At 37.8% G+C, this 19,027-nt stretch overlaps 1 protein-coding gene across 1 annotated transcript in view; it reads right to left on the bottom strand.

Moving 5' to 3' along the window:
• Positions 1-19,027, bottom strand: part of SLC25A12 (solute carrier family 25 member 12) — a 63,564-nt gene that overhangs the window by 36,769 nt on the left and 7,768 nt on the right. Inside the window, exons 3-8 of the mRNA XM_058190647.1 lie at positions 14,592-14,734; positions 11,163-11,278; positions 6,302-6,441; positions 5,808-5,954; positions 4,171-4,309; positions 2,084-2,177 (exon numbers count right to left, since the gene is read on the bottom strand). Coding sequence (XP_058046630.1) covers positions 2,084-2,177; positions 4,171-4,309; positions 5,808-5,954; positions 6,302-6,441; positions 11,163-11,278; positions 14,592-14,734 — 779 coding nt within the window. The remainder of the gene's footprint in view (positions 1-2,083; positions 2,178-4,170; positions 4,310-5,807; positions 5,955-6,301; positions 6,442-11,162; positions 11,279-14,591; positions 14,735-19,027) is intronic.

Genomic DNA, 19,027 nt, shown 5'->3' with positions numbered 1-19,027 from the left:
TCAGTACCCAATCTGCCATGACTATATACCAAAACATGGGTGTTGTGGCCCGCCAGCTGCCAGCAGAGCAGTTTCAGACGATGGTTAGGGGAGGAACTTGGGCCAGTTCTGGAGTCTGGGGAAGGCTCTGATGGATGCTCTGCCTCGGACACAGAGATAGAGGCAGGGCCGACTGACATTTCCCAGCCACCAGAGAGGCAGCTGCCTTTGGAGGCTGATATGAGTGAGGAGAAAGAACAGCTGGGGCCTGTTCCAGATGCATGTATGCGCAGAGCAGTTAGGAGAGGTGAACAATGGAGGACAAGGAGTCGACTCGGGAAGCAAAGCACACGTGGATGCTGAATGGCCCCTCCCTGGCTCGGGAATAAATAGAAAGGGGAGTGGTTGTAGTAGGACACAACAGTTCGTATTTTTGAAGATTTTGCTCATTGTGTTTCATGCTACAAAGACTGCTTGCCAGAACTTCATTTGCAGTCTGGGAGCTCACAGCCGCAAGGAACTGATAAGGTCTGTTATTGCAGTTAACTCCTTGAAGGACTACTGCCTGGACTTTTCATTGGGTGAATACAATTCATTCACAAGAGGTAAATAAAGAGGGTTTTTTCATGACCAGGAATCTGTTTCTTGCTTCTGCTAAGGCTGGGTCAGAACAATGGAAGCATACGTTGAAGTATCCCCTACTTGTTGAAAGGTATAAATATTCTGCATTACAGTTGTGATGCCTGCTCTCAGACATGCCCATAAAGGTAAAGGTAAAGGTTCCCCTCGCACATACGTGCTAGTCATTGCCGACTCTAGGGGACAATGCTCATCTCTGTTTCAAAGCCGAAGAGCCAGCGCTGTCCAAAGACGTCTCCATGGTCATGTGGCCGGCATGACTAAATGCCAAAGGTGCATGGAATGCTGTTACCTTACCACCAAAGGTGGTCCCTATTTTTTCTACTTGCATTTTTACGTGCTTTCGAAACTGCTAGGTTGGCAGAAGCTGGGACAAGTAATGGGAGCTCACCCTGTTACACGGCAGCACTAGGGATTCAAACCACCGAGCTGCCGACCTTTCGATCGACAAGCTCAGTGTCCTAGCTCCTGAGCCACCACGTCCCCTAGACATGCCCATAGAAACCCTCAAAATCTCTCAAAACTCAGCAACCTCCCACAAAATCTTACAAGATGGTGCAAAATTCAGTTCCTCCATTCTGTGATATCAAGGATAATATAGATGATGTTGATTATGCCGAAAAGCTATCTCTCAACCTGTTAGAAGATGTTGATGATGCCGAAAAGCTATCGCTCAACCTGATCCCTATATTTCTTCCATAATTCCCAACTGGTAAGGTCTTTGGCCAATAATGTAGCATAAAAAATCTAAAGCAGGGGTGTCAAACTCAATTTCATTGAGGGCCGCATCAGGGTTGTGTTTGACCTTGGGAGGCCAGGGTGGGCATGACCAGCTCAATGTCACTCACGTTGGAGGCTCCTGGGGTGGCCCGAGTGCTCTGCCAGCGAAAATGGGCTCCCGAGCTCCGTTCTCGGCTGCAACGGCCTCCTGCAACCCTCTGCCAGTGAAAACAGAGCTCATGAAGGCTGCATCCCTCCTGAGTTCCATTTTCACTGGTAGAGGCACTGTGGGCCGGTCCTTCGCTGTTTCCAGGGTGGCCTGGCGGGCAGGATCTAAGTACCCTACTGGCCAAGAGTTTGACACACCTGATCTAAAGGGTATAAAGTTAGGAAAATGTGCAGTGAGGAATATCGTGGGACATCAGATCTCTAATTTTTAATATCAGACAATCAAGCAGCTGGTATACAAAAGAAACAAATTTGCCAGCAAAAAAGAGTTTTGAGTATAGTAAGGTTTCAATCTTTCATGTATGTATGGTAATATAAAATGAATCAGAACACAGACTGAATATCCATATTGCTCCCCTTTAACGTGGGGGAAGGAAGTAGGAAACTAAATATGTTCTTGTGTATTCTGGTTCTCTTGCCAAATTACATGTACTCGGGCTGACATCTTATCTTCTCAACATTTCACCATTCTGCACCACCATTCTATTTTCTTTCAAAAAACAAAGTTCAAGATTACCCAGTAGCATTATACAGGTCAGACAGCTGGTAGAGAATATCAATTTCCAAAGGTGTAACTTGTCCAAATTTGATGGCAGACTGAGAGAATTCCTCTGTTTTTAAGATATTTTCAAAAAGAGAGAGAAAGAACCAATTATTCATAATTCACTGTTTTTTATGCACAATCTCGCCTTTCTCACTTAGAAATTATTGGTATTGTTCTTCAAACACATCTAGAGGCTACCAGATTGGGAAAGCTTGATCTCTACTGTTTGGCATACAAATTTATACATCAAAACACAAAATTCACAAAATGAATCAACCAAATAAGCATTGAATCCTTTACAAAATGGCAGCCTTGAAACTCTGAATAGAACTGACTCTGTGGTTTGCACAATGTAATCTCCTTCAAGTATATGCCTATGGAGATTCTCAGTCATCCAGGTCATGGTTGTCCCAAAGGTGCTTTTTCAAGAGGCAACTGGACTTTCTGGTTTTTCTTTGAAGACGTTTCGCTTCTCATCCAAGAAGCTTCTCCAGTTCTGAGCTGAAGAAGCTTTTCTTGGATGAGAAGTGAAACGTCTTCAAAGAAAAACTCCAGAAAGTCCAGTTGCCTCTTGAGAAAGCACCTTTGGGTCCTTCAGGTATAGTAGGCGCCATGTGGCAAAAGTAGGAAGCAGAAGTTTAAATATAAGTCTCGCAGAATATCTGACACAACCACATTCATTTATGTTTCACATCATTCTGAAACTTCAAAAGCAGAACCTTCTATCTAGCAGAATGACCAGTATTATTCAATATTTGGCTTTATTTGATTCATATAAAAGTCCATTGAGACTGTCCTTCAAGGGAGGACAATCTCCCTTGACAAAGGAAGGAAACTTTTCAAATGCCAAGGTTTGTAGCAGCCAGACACTACCCTACAAAAAAGAAAACTTCCACAGGAGTATGTCCATTGTCCAGGATTTGACCAACAACATTACGACATCACTGAAGGGGTACAGTCCTTTTCAGCCTGATATTTGGTAGTGCAAAAAACAAAAAAATAGATTGTTCTGAAGCTTCTAAGGATACTTTGGAGGTGCAAAAAGCAGGGTTTAGGGGGCCATCGACTGTGCATATACTGCTCTTGGTTTTTGTAAAACCAAGTCAAGTATCACAATATAAATAACAGTGGAGAATGCAGAGGTCTGTCTTTTGGTTTCTCTCAGGATGACTCTATGAAATGTGTTGTACTAAGTAAATTCATGGGAGATGGGGGGGACACTGCTCAATAATGTCACAGGAATTAACCAGTTCTTGCGAGACAAATCCCAATGGCCTTTCTTGCAGACGATTCATGTTTTACAGACAATTGTATATGATTGATTGATACAGTTGCTCATCTAACACACATGATTCTATGAGGCCTACAGTAAAATAGACAAAATATATAATATTTAAAAAAAAAACACATAGCAGTTAGGCACCATCTCAACAACTATCAATACAGTCAGGAGATGGGCTCTGTCAACACACCCAAGCCCCCAGGCTCAGGCACAAAACTAAGTTTTCAAGGTCAGCATGGATGGGGCCAAGCCAACCTAATCTCAGGTGATGTTTCAAAGGGCAGGCAATTATATAATACGATTTGGGTTCAATTAAGCTAACTGAAGCCCAAAAGATCTGTATCATCTCTCAAATTTATATGTAATCCCAAATTGTTTCCCAAAGTGCCAGCCAACTCAAAATATTTAGAGATGGAACTTTATTCTGCCAGACCCACTAATTGTTTGGAGTATAGCTCCCAAATCAAGTGTGGTCCCTGTACAACCCTGATTTGGCTCTTTGACATCTCAGACACAGGTCTTTCTCCATTAACAGAAACTTAATTATCTTAATTTCATCACCAAATAGTTTCTCCAAATACATAAAAAGGGCAATAAAAGGGTTGAGAATGCACTTTCCAATAAAACTCTACAGGAATCTTACAGGTTAGGTAGGGGACCATTTACTGACCATCCCTGCCCTCAGGGGTTTAGAGTCAAAGATACGATGCTCCAGCTTTGTTTCCTATATAGCATTAAGCATCAGTAATCTAAAAAATAATGAGGTTGACTCCTTTACCTTTCGTAACTTCTACATCCTTTCTAGTGCCTGCTAGGAGACTATATATCTTTCGAACAAGTTCCATGTTGTTCAACAGAGCATTAAAAGCATTGAAGTAGGAAAAGCTGACTTGATGCGAGACAGATCCACCTGCAGCCTTGGAGAAAGCAAAACACAGTAAAGTCACACAGAAAAAATAGTTATGATCCATTTAGAACAGGAATGTCAAACCCAATGTGGTCCGATCTGGCCACAGGGCCGTCCTGGTCTACCCAATGTGAAAAGGAAAGATTGGGCCAGCATCACTTCAGCCCAGTCTACCCAGTGCGAAGAGGAAAGTTCAGGCCAACATGCCTGGTCTACTCAGTGTGAAGAGGAAAGATCAGGCCAGCATAGCTTCAGCCTGGTCTACCAATGCGAAGAGGAAAGATCAGGCCAACGTGGTCACGAAAGATCCAAGTCCAAACCCTCTTGAAACGACACTATAGAGCACTGCACACCAGAACAACTAGACACAAGAACAGTTTTTTCCCCAACGCCATCACTATGCTAAACAAATAATTCCCTCAACACTATCAAACTATTTACTAAATCTGGACTACTATTATTCTTCTCATCTTTCCCATCACCCATCTCCTTCCACTTATGACTGTATGACTGTAGCTTTGTTGCTTGTATCCTTACAATTTATATTGATATTTTTTCCTGATTGCTTATTTGTACCCTATGACTATCATTAAGTGTTGCACCTTATGATTCTTGATGAACCTATTTTTTCTTTTATGTACACTGAGAGCATATGCACCAAGACAAATTCCTTGTGTGTCCAATCATACTTGGCCAATAAAAAAAAATCTAATCTATTCTATTCTATTCTATTCTATTCTATTCTATTCTATTCTTTGGCCCTTTTCTAGCGCCAATTTAGTGCTCACTTTTAGCTGACCAGATTCTTATGTACAAGTGTGAGCAATAAATCTTTCTGAGCTATAACTCAACCTATGGCTTTGATCCTTTGAGCCTGACACTAACATTTAGACCAGTTAGGAAAATCTGTGGAACTTTTGTATTCCCAGAAAAGTCCAGCACCCATCCATTCCATCCAATAAGCTTGGTAAATGGAAGTGGTTCTTCAAAAAATATCTAGAAAGTCACTGAACTTCTTGCCCAGTTTAAATGTGCTAGTCTTCAATTCAATGGTCTGATATTAACTAGTGACATTTTAACATAACAGTTGTCATACCAGCCATACAAATATATGTTAAGAAATATGAAGAGGAGGATTTGGATGGATGATTGATCCCAAGTCTGAAAAAATTTAAATGAAACAATTTTAGTAGTGAATTATATATAAGCTTTCAAGTTTCATGGGGGTTATTAACACTTCAAAAACAACAGAAGACTCCAAAATGTTAGCTTTATTTTAATTGTACCAAATTCTGATTGAAAGACTTGGTTTTCCCACCACCGAATACTATTACCATTCTCCTATTTTCTAGTTCTGCAAATATGTATTAGCATTGTTATGATGGTCTCATTAAAACAATCTTAGTAGGGCTAAAACAACGTTGCATCAGCGACAGATTCTTCTTTATTTCCAAAGATAAATATTATAATCTGAGCAACAGCTGATCCAGAGATTGCTGGTTACTTACTGATACTAAGTTCTCTTCCACAAAAGGAGTAAGCATGTGTGGACGGATAGTAACCATGATCTCGCTGAAATCTAGGCCAGTGATCAAGCCAGATTTGTTTTTGTCTTTCAGTGCAAATGCTTGTCTTGCGTGTTCTGACTGCAGCTCCTGAAATCATAATACAAGGGACAATGTTTGGTAAATCTTATTCCAAAAACATATGAGAATAATGCATAGATTCCCCACTGATTCAGTCTTTTCTCTGGTAGCTGCATCCTTGCATTCTTTAAAAAAAACACCACTAAAACTAACACAAGAAAGCTACACATATGGAGTTCATCATTTGTTGTCATGTTGTAAGGATAGCATGATTATTAACAACCATTTTTCTATTTGCATGTAAAATACTGAAAACTGAAATAGCGCTGCAGTTTATTACTATTTTGCAAACATGATCTTGTGCTCAACAAACAGTACATTATGTTACAGAGAAAAAGAAATAAAAAGTAACTGACCTGCAAAAACTGAGTGAATTCTGAGTATGTCAGATGTTTCTTTCTATTATGTCCAAAGTGCAATCGAATGAATTCACAATCCCAGTTAAAAGGGATGTGATGATGAATAATGGTCTGTCCAAATATTTCTTTTACATTTTCTTTAAAAAGAAGAAAAATGTTAGAAAATAAAATGTCAGCCCTGCTTTACTTTCTTTTAACAGAAAATGAAATTACTTTTCAAGAGCTGTTCAGAGTTTTTTTAAACATATATAGGTTAGAAAGCTATTTTTGCAGCACAAAATCAAACTTTATATAGATTATTTTCAAATTCCACTTCTATGTTTATATTATGCAAATCTATGAGAACCATGATTTTTCCTTGTTCAACTTTAATTAAGGAGCAATTTATTTTGTTCATTAGAAATACCTGGTGCTTTGCATGCTGATATAAAATCAGTGTTGTGTTTCTTGATTCTCCAACGTGTCAAATTAAGACCTTATTGAAAAGCAATGAACACCCATATTTCTGTATTCCACAATATTTTCCAGCCTATGCGTGCTTTGATTGAGAGTGATTATCATATTCACGCTTGTGCAAATGCCACTATTATGTATAAGTATAAGAAATGTACGGCAGATTGTGTCATTAAGAGCATGAAAAATACATTAACTGTTTCAGATGATTGCTCTGAAAAAACTGATTGTGACAGGATGTTATATAAAGAATCAAACTACAGTAATATTTAAAGTATCCCATTACTGGGCCTATTTTGCCTTGGACAGTGAGATGGGTGGCACATAAATTTAATAAATAAATATTTGCTAATCAACACGAATTTTCAGCCCTTTAAAGTATGTTGGGATCTCACTCTTCAGGTGAAATCTTCATTATATCTGATCCAGGGTATTTTCTCAAAGTTGCCCATCAAAGCATCTTGCTGGGCATGGATTTGGGGTTAGGGAGATATGCCTCTATGAATGAAGGGAGAATGGCCTACATACAGTTGTTTTTTGTTGAAGGGGGATGTATAGGAGCTAGAAACTATTTTATTTCTGGTACACTTCCATAGTAACCTCCCATTAAGCTGCCCATTAATGTCATGTGCTCAATGAGCTTCATTGTATCACTTAATATTTCATAAGTGAAGATTCTTACCCCTTCATGAAAGGGACTGAGAAGGAGAATATATATTAGATTGTACATGTTATAACTGCAGCGAGGATAGTATTTGCGCAAAGATGGGAAGCAGAGAAAAATCCCCCTATGGAAGGAGAAATAATGAAGAAAATGTTGGATTGTGCAGAAATATGGGGCCAATTCTTTTATTGGTTGGAGAAGAGATACAGATAGGATAATGTTATAATGAAGAAAGAGGAGAAAGAAGATAGAAAAATGTATTAATAGAACAGCATATAGATAAATGTATTAATAGAAAATCAAGAAATGTGGGAGAAATGTTATAATAAAAGAAATGATATTAAGAAATGATAGATATCAGAGGAGTAAGTAGAAGACACAGAAGATGTACTCAGATGATAAACTGAATGTTGGATTATGTATTGTATGTCTGTCTATAAAATAAAAACAAAACTTTTAAAAAAATGAAAGGGACTGATACTAAAAGTACACAAATGACAGTACAGAAACCTCAACTTGGTCTTGCAAACATTTCACTTTTAAGGGGTTTTCTCCCTCTTTCAAAATATTAAACCTTGGAGTCCTCCAATGAAACTGGAGTCAGTATATACACTGACCTTCGTAAAAGTTTACAGGTCTCTGAGACATAACTGTTCAAAGGATTAATCCGCAAGTTATTTCATTCTCTAAATCAGGGGTCTTCAACCTTGGCAACTTTAAGACTTGTGGACTTCAACTCCCAGAATTCCTCAGCCAGCAAATTCTGGGAGTTGAAGTCCACAAGTCTTAAAGTTGCCAAGGTTGGAGACCCCTGCTCTAAATGACCTGCCCAAACCAACTCATGAGCACAAACATCTGAAGTTCATGCTTAAAGTCACAGCTACCAATTTATGCTCCCAATGGAATTGTGTTCAAAACGGCCACAAAAGTCACAGGATCATGAGAACAGGATCAGAATGGAAATCATGGTGAACTAATTGGAGCCCCTTTACTGAATATACTTCAACACACCCTGTTGATAGATGATGCTGTATGCAGTTGCTTTGTTTTATTCGATTTTATTCAATTTGAAAAATATACTGGATCAAAATAAAATACAAACAGTATAAACATAACTATATGCTCAAATTAAGCCTGATATTAGTATTAGCAGGATACAGCTGTGCCCTTTTCCGGCAAAAATACAGAACTCGTTCATTTGCCCAGGAATAAAAAGGCTGCTCACCCAATCATAAAACCAAAAAGTTGGGGAGAAGGAGGGAATCTGGAGTGCACAGAATGAGATTTCCAGGGGTGTGTTAACCACTATACAGTAGACAAACAACTTCTATGTTTTTAGCTAGCTTGGAGATACTTCTTGTTCATTGCAATTTTACATCCAACTGACTGTGCGATTTCCTCAGAACTTTTTCTTAATACTTTATAAGGTATAATTGGAATTATAATTTCATGTTATCTAGTGATACTCTACGTTTCCAAACAGTACACTGAGGCTTGACTCAACTTGTATTTCCTTCAGTAAGAAAAAAAATGGGGAAAAAATGGAATGTAAGGTGTACTACAACTATAATCCTGTCTCAGGGGAGCTGAATGAGAAGAAACCTGCCATTGTTTTTATAGGTCACCTCATGAATTGGCAAACAAATAGGAGAGAAATATCTCAAATTCTTCATCAGCCTGACCGGATTATTTTTAATCCACAAATCATGTTTACTTGAGCGATGCAGCCCATTCCCAAATATACATTCAAAACTAAAACTTCTGAGGGCCTACTTAGAAAAGGAACACATACTGCTGCATATATACTCAACAATGCTCCTGCCACGTCATTGTCTTCAAACAATAAAGGTAGGAATTATATATAATATAGAAGTACCCCTGAATACTTTCCCAGCAAATTATCTCCAGCAAAATTGCCTTTTCATCCTGGCAGCCACAAATATTACTGCAACATTCTGAATGGCATTTGCTTCATTATTCCAGCGTTTTACAGAATGGACAATGCTTTCAATCAAGGTGAATCAGTTCTGAAGTCAACTCAGACTACACTGTTGTCTGCAAAGTTACCAAGAGTAGTAAAAATGCAACAGAAATGTAAGAAATAGCCTGGTATTTTAGTAGTTTCTAATATTTAATGAACCAAATTACACCTCTCTTATTCTCTTTTAATGTCAGACTTCTCTATTTTACAGAAATTTCCATTCCTAGAAAAGAAAAGGAATTCTTTTACTATGGTGATCCCAAAATTACTCTATAGTGCTTCTGTATCTTACATCAGAGTTTCTCAAGGTTGGCAACTTGAAGGTGTGTGGACTTCAACTTCCATGCTGGTTGAGGAATTCTGTTAATTAAAGTCCACACATCTTCAAGTTGCCAATGCTGAGAAACATTTTCTTAGATGAACCGCCGAGATGTCTAACCTCATGGCCTTCTAATGTGGGGAGATAACAATTCCTAAATCCGATCCTGTGATTCTAGGAACTATACATTTAATCCATTGAAAAGTTTGATAAGGCTTGTTTTGTTGTAACAGAGCAACTAATTAGTGTGGAACTCTTCAGTAAGAGAAATCTGAAACAGCAACAATTTCAGGAAAAATCAGTAGAAAACATATCAAGTACATTGTTAAACTATTTTAGTAGTATATTTTTCTATACTTAATTAGGAAAGCAAGCATGTGCACAAATCAATCTACTCAGTACTAGCATGTGAACACAATTTTTGTTCTATATGCATAGGGACTTAGTTTGATCTCTACAACATGATTAAGTTGCATTGTATGCAAAAAGAACTGGAAAGGGAGACACACAGGGAGACCTCCCATACCTGGTGATTCCCAGCTGCGTTATGCCAATTGGAGAGGGTAAATGGGCCTGGTTCTTTTTACACACGTATAAAATGTTCAGAGGGGACTATTAATACAGAAAATAAGAGACTTACATCCTCAAGCATAAAGTGTGGTACCTTTAACAGAAAACATTGGATAATGCCATTAATTTAATCACATTATAGGCCTATCAAAGCCATTAACATTCAATGTTTACCATCATAAAATACTATCCAGGAGCAAAGCCATCTGAGGGCTGATTTTGATATTAATGAATACATAAGAGAACAAGTGTAAAATGCAAACAAAACAGAAACAAGACAAGAAACTGCATACTAGCAAAATATCCAGAAGGAAACTTGACATGCTAACTTTCAAAGTTTTGAAAATGTCGGCCACTCTTATTTCTTGCCTTGTTTTTAAGCATGTTTCTTTCCTTTCTTCCAATTTAAAGCAGCAAAAAAGATACATCCTTCTTTCCTTACACATGGATCCATCGGTGCTATGACTGATGTCATGTAAACGGAATGCTGGAAGAATATATTTCTGGGACATTTACAGAGCAGGAGCTGTAAATAACATCTCACATCAAATAGCTGATGTTTTGGCAAAAAATGAGTTGATAATGAAGCTTTAAAATGTTATTCTGGAAATTCAGGGGAAACTAATTAATTGAAGCTAGATTGGCCCAAAGACAAACTTTGCGTCTGTTATTTTAGGAATGTTCATGCACTGCAGTTAAGACAATTATGTTGTGTTTTTAGAATGACTTATTACATAGGTCCAGCATTCAAATCTACAAAGAAATATGCAGTGTGTCCTGCAATGTTTATTCTGAGATTTCTGAAATAAAAACTCAAAATATTCTCCTTTCCCATGGCATAAATAATATTTAGCCCTAGATAAGCTCTTACCAAAGGTCACTTCGCCATTGCCACTCTTGTCAAACAACTGGAAAGCAACAATGAACATTGCATCTGGTGTGCACAAAACTGACTCAAATGCCAAGAACTCTTGGAAGGAAATTAACCTGTGAATCAAAAATCACAAATTTTAGGGCGGAAGGAGGTGCAAAGATCGGGTAGAAAATATTTCAGGAGGTTCAGTTATGAAACAATCAAATCTTATCAAATCTAAATGCTGGGCAAAATGCAGCGAATCCTAGAAAATTCAAACTCTAAGCAATTAATCAAGAAGTGGAATGGGACAACTCGCCACAGCCAACTCGCTGTGGACAATTTAACAATTCTATTTAATTATTTAAAAGAAATGAAAAATATTTTAATTTTGCCCTTCACATTTCACCCTGTCCCTCCTTTTGCATTCTTTTTTTAGTGATTCTACTCCACCATTTCTTTGATATTAGTGTAACTTTTGTCCCACAGCCGTGACAAAGTTGGCCGTGATGAATTGCCACCAACTCAATCAGAAGCAGGAAGGTTCTCTTCCTGGTATGCTTTTTAAAAGCGACAAGGCAAATTCCACTTTGGCTTTGATCTTCCTTCCATCAGCTTCTACCAAATGAGGAACACATCCCAACCTGGAAAAAGGCTAGAAAATCATTAAAAAAGAGACCATTTACTGAGAAACACGGAGCTAGATACAAATTAGCATCCTTTTAAAATTTATGTTATGGATTGATCTGAGCTGGAGTTATTTGGATCTTTATTTTCATTTATTTATTTATTTATTGTCATAACAGTATATATAAGCATTAACATGAAATAACTATATAATATATAAGCATATATATGAGCATAAGTATGTAATAACTATATTAATTGGGTATAATGAAGAGGAACAATAGGACAGGGAACGGTAGGCATGTTTGTGCTCTTATGCACGCCCCTTACAGACCTCTTAGGAATGGGGTGAGGTCAATAGTAGATAGTTTTTGGTTAAAGATTTTGGGATTTTGAGAAGAGACCACAGAGTCAGGTAATGTGTTCCAAGTATTAACAACTCTGTTACAGAAGTCATATTTTCTACAATCAAGATTGAAGCGGTTAACATTAAGTTTAAATCTATTGTTAGTCCTCAAGTATTTTGTTCTGAATTTTGTATTTGCCTGGATGCATATTTGTCCTGGGAATTTAGATATTAAGGCCTCCAAGATTCATTGTTCTTTCCCTTTCCTTTTCTTCAATTTCCTTCAATGCTGAATTAGCTCCTTTATCTTGATCTACATAATAAACAACACACATCTTTCTATTGAACTCAGCAGTTTTATCCCCTTACAAATTGGCCTAGCACACATCTCAGCCACTCCACTTGCTATATAAAACAAAGAATAGGGAGGAGAACACTGGAGTAAAGGTATTCAGAGAACTTTACTAGCCTATAGAAGGCAGGGTTCTCCTTCACGTTTGCAATATAGCCAGAGACAAATCAAATAAAAAAAGTGACAAAAGAACAGAAGTTCCCCACCTGAATTCCTAGAGACAACCCAAAGTCCCACATACAGCCTTCAGGGACTTCCAGAAGTTGTCCCCAAAATGTAATATTCAAAACAAATAAATGCATAATTTTTCATATTAAATTTAAATCAGATCATATCAAGCTTAGTTTTTCTTCTTTCGCCAATGACTATTTTGGAGATTTAGCTACCAATATGCTAATAAAAGATGAAATGCAACTTCCAGCCTCTCAAAAATGCACCTCTATTCTACAGCAACGTTTACAGCCCCAGTAAGGAGATCTAATTCGAGATCTAAGAGGAAAAGCCAGCATGTCCTTTTATTGCAGTGATATAAGGCGTGATTTCTGGCATGGTTAGAAATTAATTTAACACATCTACTTGGCAACTTATAGCTACTTATGCTTAATGAATAACACGATAAAAGAAAGAATAATTTAGAGTAGCAGCAAAGGTCATATCTGCCCACCAAATAACCCTAAGGAATTTAAGAGGCTTTTAATTTTACAAAAATGAAATTTAGATATTTATTCTGCCAGCCACCCACAAAAAGGGCTACATTTAATTTTGTAAGTAACCTTTAATTGCCTCTCTATCACAATCCTCCAATGGCATTAGTGGCCTTTGCACCCCACTGTGTTTAATTCCTGAATATTGTCCAGAAACATCTGCCCTTCTCGAAAATAAAATTGGAGATCCAAAGAAAGCAAAATGAGAAAAGGACGCCTGCTGAGCTGCTCTAAAACTGCATGGGTTAAAAGGTTACGTCTGAAGAGAATGGATAATCTGTAAATTAGTTTCCATAAGCAATTTAAAAGTAAAAATATTGTTGGCAAGAAATACTTAAAAGAAGCATAATCTCTGATTTGGCAAATAGTTTTCTTTGCCATATATAAATAACATTTGTGATTCAGACTCCAGAAGCTTAGCTTGTCAAATTATCCTATTCTTTTTAATGCCCAGAAATGTTATGGTATCACTAAAATATGCAAGGTTTTGGAAATCTCACCCCGAGGCTTGTAAAAAAATACCAAAAAATACCAAAAATCCAATAAGATGTTTTAAGATTTCAGTATCCTTACAGTTTATCAAGATTTGGGCATTTTTTAAAAAGAATAATTTTAATTTATTTTAATTTAACTGGAGAGGAGACTCAGGGACACTATTTAAGGATAATATATTGTCCCAACACCTGCTGAGACTGGGTAGTTGATCCCTACCTTAGAGACTACTATATCATGCTGTTATTTAGTCTATTTTTTTCCTATATTCACATGTCTGCTCACAGAAACAACAAACACAGTATGGTTTCTCACTTATTAAAGACATAATCCAAAGATGCTACCTGTATACCTAATTTAAACCATAGCATATAATGGCTTAATCTTCAATTTTTAAATTGTTCATTTATTAGATTGATACCTGGCTTTTCAAGCAGCGTGTATACACCGCTCTTCTCCCATATTTCCCCCCAACAATTCTGTAAGACAGGCTGGTCTAAGGAAGAAAGACTAGCATGACGTCACCCAGGGAACTTCTGTGGCTGAGGTTGGTCAAGAACAGGAATGGCCAGCTCACAACCCATGTGTCGCATGTAGCCCTGGATAGCTAGTAATGTGGCCCCGTAAGATTGTAATTTTTAACATTATTATGTGATTTTTATCAAAAGCTACTATACTATATATGTTATATGTAGCCCAAGACAATCCTTTTTCACTCAATGCAGCCTAGGCAAGTCAAAAAGTTGGACTGGACTGGTCTAGAGCCTTGATCTCTCCAGTCCCAGTTCAACCCCTTAACCATTATAGCTGAAGAGACTGTTTTGGAAACTAAATAATAGTTTCTTAAACCAATAGAAACATAAAATTGCAATTTAAAATGACATCATTCCCTATCAAAGATCACAATTAAGTGGTAGATTGCTCACCCATCTTTTGTCTGATCTGCTACTCCTGCCAATAAATCCACCGTTTTAGGATTATAATGAGGTTCAGTATACAGTCCCAAGTATCGCCGCACAAAATCTTCAGGTGTCATGTAACGTTCTCCACTCTGTTCAACAGTGGCATACTAAAGACAAAATCAAACAGAATTATTGTATCTGGGATAGGATAGGATAGGATAGGATAGGATAGGATAGGATAGGATAGGATAGAATAGGAATAGGAATAGGAATAGGAATAGGAATAGGAATAGGAATAGGAATAGGAATAGGAATAGGAATAGGAATAGGAATAGGAATAGGAATAGGAATAGGAATAGGAATAGAACAGAACAGAATAGGAAAAGAATAGGAATAGAGTTGGAAGGGCCCTTGGAGGTCTTTTAGTCCAACCCCCTGCTCAGGCAGGAAACCCTACACCATTTCAGACAAATGGTTGTCCAATCTCTTCTTAAAAACTTCCAGTATTGGCGCATTCACAACTTCTGGAGGAAAGTTGTTCCACTGATTAACTGTTCTAACTGTTAGGAAATTTCTCCTTAGTTCTAAACTGCTTCTCTCCTTGATTAGTTTCCACCCATTGCTTCTTGTCCTGCCTTCAGGTGCTTTGGAGAATAGTTTGACTCCCTCTTCTTTGTGGCAACTCCTGAGATATTGGAACACTGCTATCATGTCTCCCATAGTCCTTCTTTTCATTAAACTAGACATACCCAATTTCAGCAACCGTACTTTATATGTTTTAGCCTCCAGTCCCCTAATTATCTTAGTTGCAAATAGAATTGTTAATATCATAAGGTTGTATCATAAGGTTGTCATTAAGGTTATGCAAACTGCTTTAACTTCTCTCTCTTTTTAAAATTATTGGATAAAAATCAGTGCTGCATGATCAGAAAGCAAGCTTTCCCTTTTCTTCTCCAGGTGAAGAAGTGATAGAAGAGATGTCTAGCGTACTGCAGGAGAATTGTAAATCAAAGACTACAGATTCCAGCAGAATTAAAATACAGGAAAAGTCATAAAATGTCATAAAAAAGAAACAAAAATAAAGGAAATTGATACAATATAGCAGTTTGAAGTGTAATATTATAACCTGTTTTGCGTACGTTTAAGACTGAAGTGGACCATAGAAAATGGACCACAAAAATTAAGAATGAAAACATTACTTCAGTTTCAGGGCCAAAGAAGTTTCAACTAAAAACACTTACTGGCTTCCACACAACAACAAATTCTTTCCTATCAAGTTCTTGGTTGCATGGAAGAGAATGCATGTATGCACAAATGCTGCCCTCTTTCAGATATTGTTGCTAATGTGGATATCTGAAAGAAACTAACATCATCTAAATAATGTTGGCAGGAAGTGGAATTTACCGTATCTGTTGGCCTGAACAGAAACCAAAACAAATGTTCACATTTCCTTAAGCAGTCTCTAAAAGTTGAAATAATAATTCCTCATCAAACTGAAGACTCCTGGCTAGAAGATGCAAATCCTGAAGTGCCCAGACAAATGAATACAGTATAACTAAGGATATTTATGTTCTGGGGGAAAAAATCCATGTAAACAACATGTCAAGTAATCCAAACTATACAGAGTAAGTCACATAAACCAAGAAAGTAAACCAAGTAATTTTTTTTACACTGTTTATTCCGCTGCTGAGGCCCAAATCACAAAGCATTTGGATTAAATATAGTTTACTACAAATTCACAAAAGCTGGGGATTGATAATGGGACAGTTTGAAAAGTTATATGTTATATTCAAAAAAACAAACAAACATGCATACCACTGCCATACCGATTTTCCAAAAACCTGCAGCTCTGCATGTAATCCATAGATGTCATACACAGATGTCCATTTTGTTTTACATGTTGTTAACATTTGGGAACTCTCCAGGAAAAACATGTCTTTATTGGGGAGGCAGAGATATAGATTTGATTGTAATAAGCCAGACTAGAGAAGTTCCAGAACCTCATTTTTTATCCAGGAATCAGAGAAAGGTAATATAGCAATCATGTGACAGGTCTATCAACGTAGACAAGCACTTTCACTCTGTCTACTTCAAGCCTCCCTAATTGTTTCATTTTCTTTTTTAAATGACTCTAACTCCCTTTCTAGGCAAGCAAAGTATATAGCAAAGCCTTCTAGACTCGCATTTGTTCTCAAAAGCATTAAAGGAAGCAAATCTGTGTAAAATACAGGTAGTCCTCAATTTACGACCACAACTGAGCCCAAAATTGACTTTGTCTCCCAGAAGGTTGCAAGGTAGCAAAAAGTGATTACATGATCCCAGGACACCGCAACTGTCATAAATATGACTCATCAAGGACCAGAATATAAATCATGTGACCATGGGGATGCTGCAATAGTCATAAGTGTGAAAAAATGCTCCTAAGTCACTTTTTTCGGTGCTGTTGTAACTGCGGTCACTAAATGAACTATTGTAATTCAAAGACTACCTGTTTGTTGTTTGTCATGTTTCTGTGAGGATTCCTTCCCACTTCACCTGCAGTCACAACCTCTGTCTATTTTCATTCCACATTTAAAGGAGTTCAACATGCAGCTTATATATTAATAATAATAATAATAATAATATTTTAATTTGTATACCGCCCTTCTCCCGAAGGACTCAGGGCGGTGAACAGGCAGATAAAATATAAATATACACAATAATTAAAAACATCCCTTAAAAAACTAATTTAAATGCCCAAAATGTTAAAAAACATACTCCCCCATAAAATCACAAAATTTTAAAAACCCATCCAATAAAAATAAAAATCAGGCTAGTCCAGCCATACGAATTAAATAAGTTTTAAGTTCGCGGCGAAAGGTCCTAAGGTCAGGTAATTGTCGAAGTCCGAGGGGAAATTCGGAAACAAACTGGTAAGGAAACTTCTTTTTCAACTGATAACAAGATTTCTTCTATTGGGACTGCATAATGGGGGGGGGGGAGTAATCTGAAGCTAGAAGTAAGTCTGATTAAATCTCTAACAAACTTTTCTTTCTCTCTCCTTCTCTCTCCCATTCAAGTAGCAGGCTTTTAGAGACGGGACGAATACCAGAGATTCAAATCAAAGTCTTCAAGAGAATTTTGGGAAAAGAGAAGGACCAGGGGAGACATGATAGCAGTGTTCCAATATTTGAAGGGCTGCCACAGAGAGGAGGGGGTCAAGCTGTTTTCCAAAGCACGTAAAGGCCAGACAAGGAATAATGGATGGAAACTGACCAAGGAGAGATTCAACCTAAAAATGAGGAGGAACTTTCTGACAGTGAGAACAATCAACCAATGGAACAGCTTGCCTTCGGAAGTTGTGGGAGCTTCATCACTTGAGACTTTGGACTGCCATTTGTCAGAAATGGTGTAGGCAGAGTCTCCTCTTGAGTGGGGGGTTGGACTAGGTGACCTATAAGGCCCCTTCCAACTCTATTAATCTGTTATCTGTTATTAAATCATGACAAGGCCCAAATGAAAATAAGGTCAAGGAGGCATGCCAGAGACTTTTTTTATTTATTTACATGGCATAGGACCGGGATATCTTCGGGACCGCCTTCTGTTACCACATGCCTCCCACCGACCGGTACGCTCTCATAGAGAGGGCCTCCTCAGGGTGCCGTCAGCCAGACAGTGCAGGCTGGCGACCCCCAGGGGGAGAGCCTTCTCTGTGGGGGCACCTACCCTCTGGAATGAGCTTCCCCCAGGACTTCGACAACTTCCAGACCTCCGGACTTTTCGCCGCGAGCTTAAAACATATCTATTCTTTCGAGCAGGACTGGCTTAATGGGGTTTTAAATATGGATTTTATTGGGGTTTATTTTATATTTCGTATTGTATTTTAAATTTAGGCTATTGGAATAAGTTTTTTAAAATATTGTTTTTATTGAATGTATTGTCTTTATTTTATCTGCCTTGTTCACCTCCCTGAGTCCTCCGGGAGAAGGGCGGTATACAAATTAAATTATTATTATTATTATTATTATTATTATTATTATTATTATTATTATTATTATTTATATCCCGCCCTTCTCCGAAGACTCAGGGCGGCTTACAGTGTGTAAGGCAATAGTCTCATTCTATTTGTATATTTACAAAGTCAACTTATTGCCCGCCCAACAATCTGGGTCCTCATTTTACCTACCTTATAAAGGATGGAAGGCTGAGTCAACCTTGGGCCTGGTGGGATTCGAGCCTGCAGTAATTGCAGGCTGCTGTGTTTTAATAACAGGCTATCTTACAGCCTGAGCCACCACGGCCCTTTCAGTCATACTCCAATTGAAAATCTCTCTGTGTGTTTGTGTAATCCATCCAAATAATACCTTTGTTCACTTTCCACGGTTTTAAATATTGTACTTGAAAGACAGGATGTGCAATTTAATAAACAATAATGTATCAAAGCCATATTTGAAATGCCACAGCTGATTTGCCACCATAAC

This window comes from Ahaetulla prasina, chromosome 1 (assembly GCF_028640845.1).
Source record: "Ahaetulla prasina isolate Xishuangbanna chromosome 1, ASM2864084v1, whole genome shotgun sequence".
NCBI classification, from domain to species: Eukaryota; Metazoa; Chordata; class Lepidosauria; order Squamata; family Colubridae; genus Ahaetulla; species Ahaetulla prasina.
Note: the sequence above shows the minus strand (reverse complement) of the source record. Positions and strands in the feature narration are given on the sequence as shown.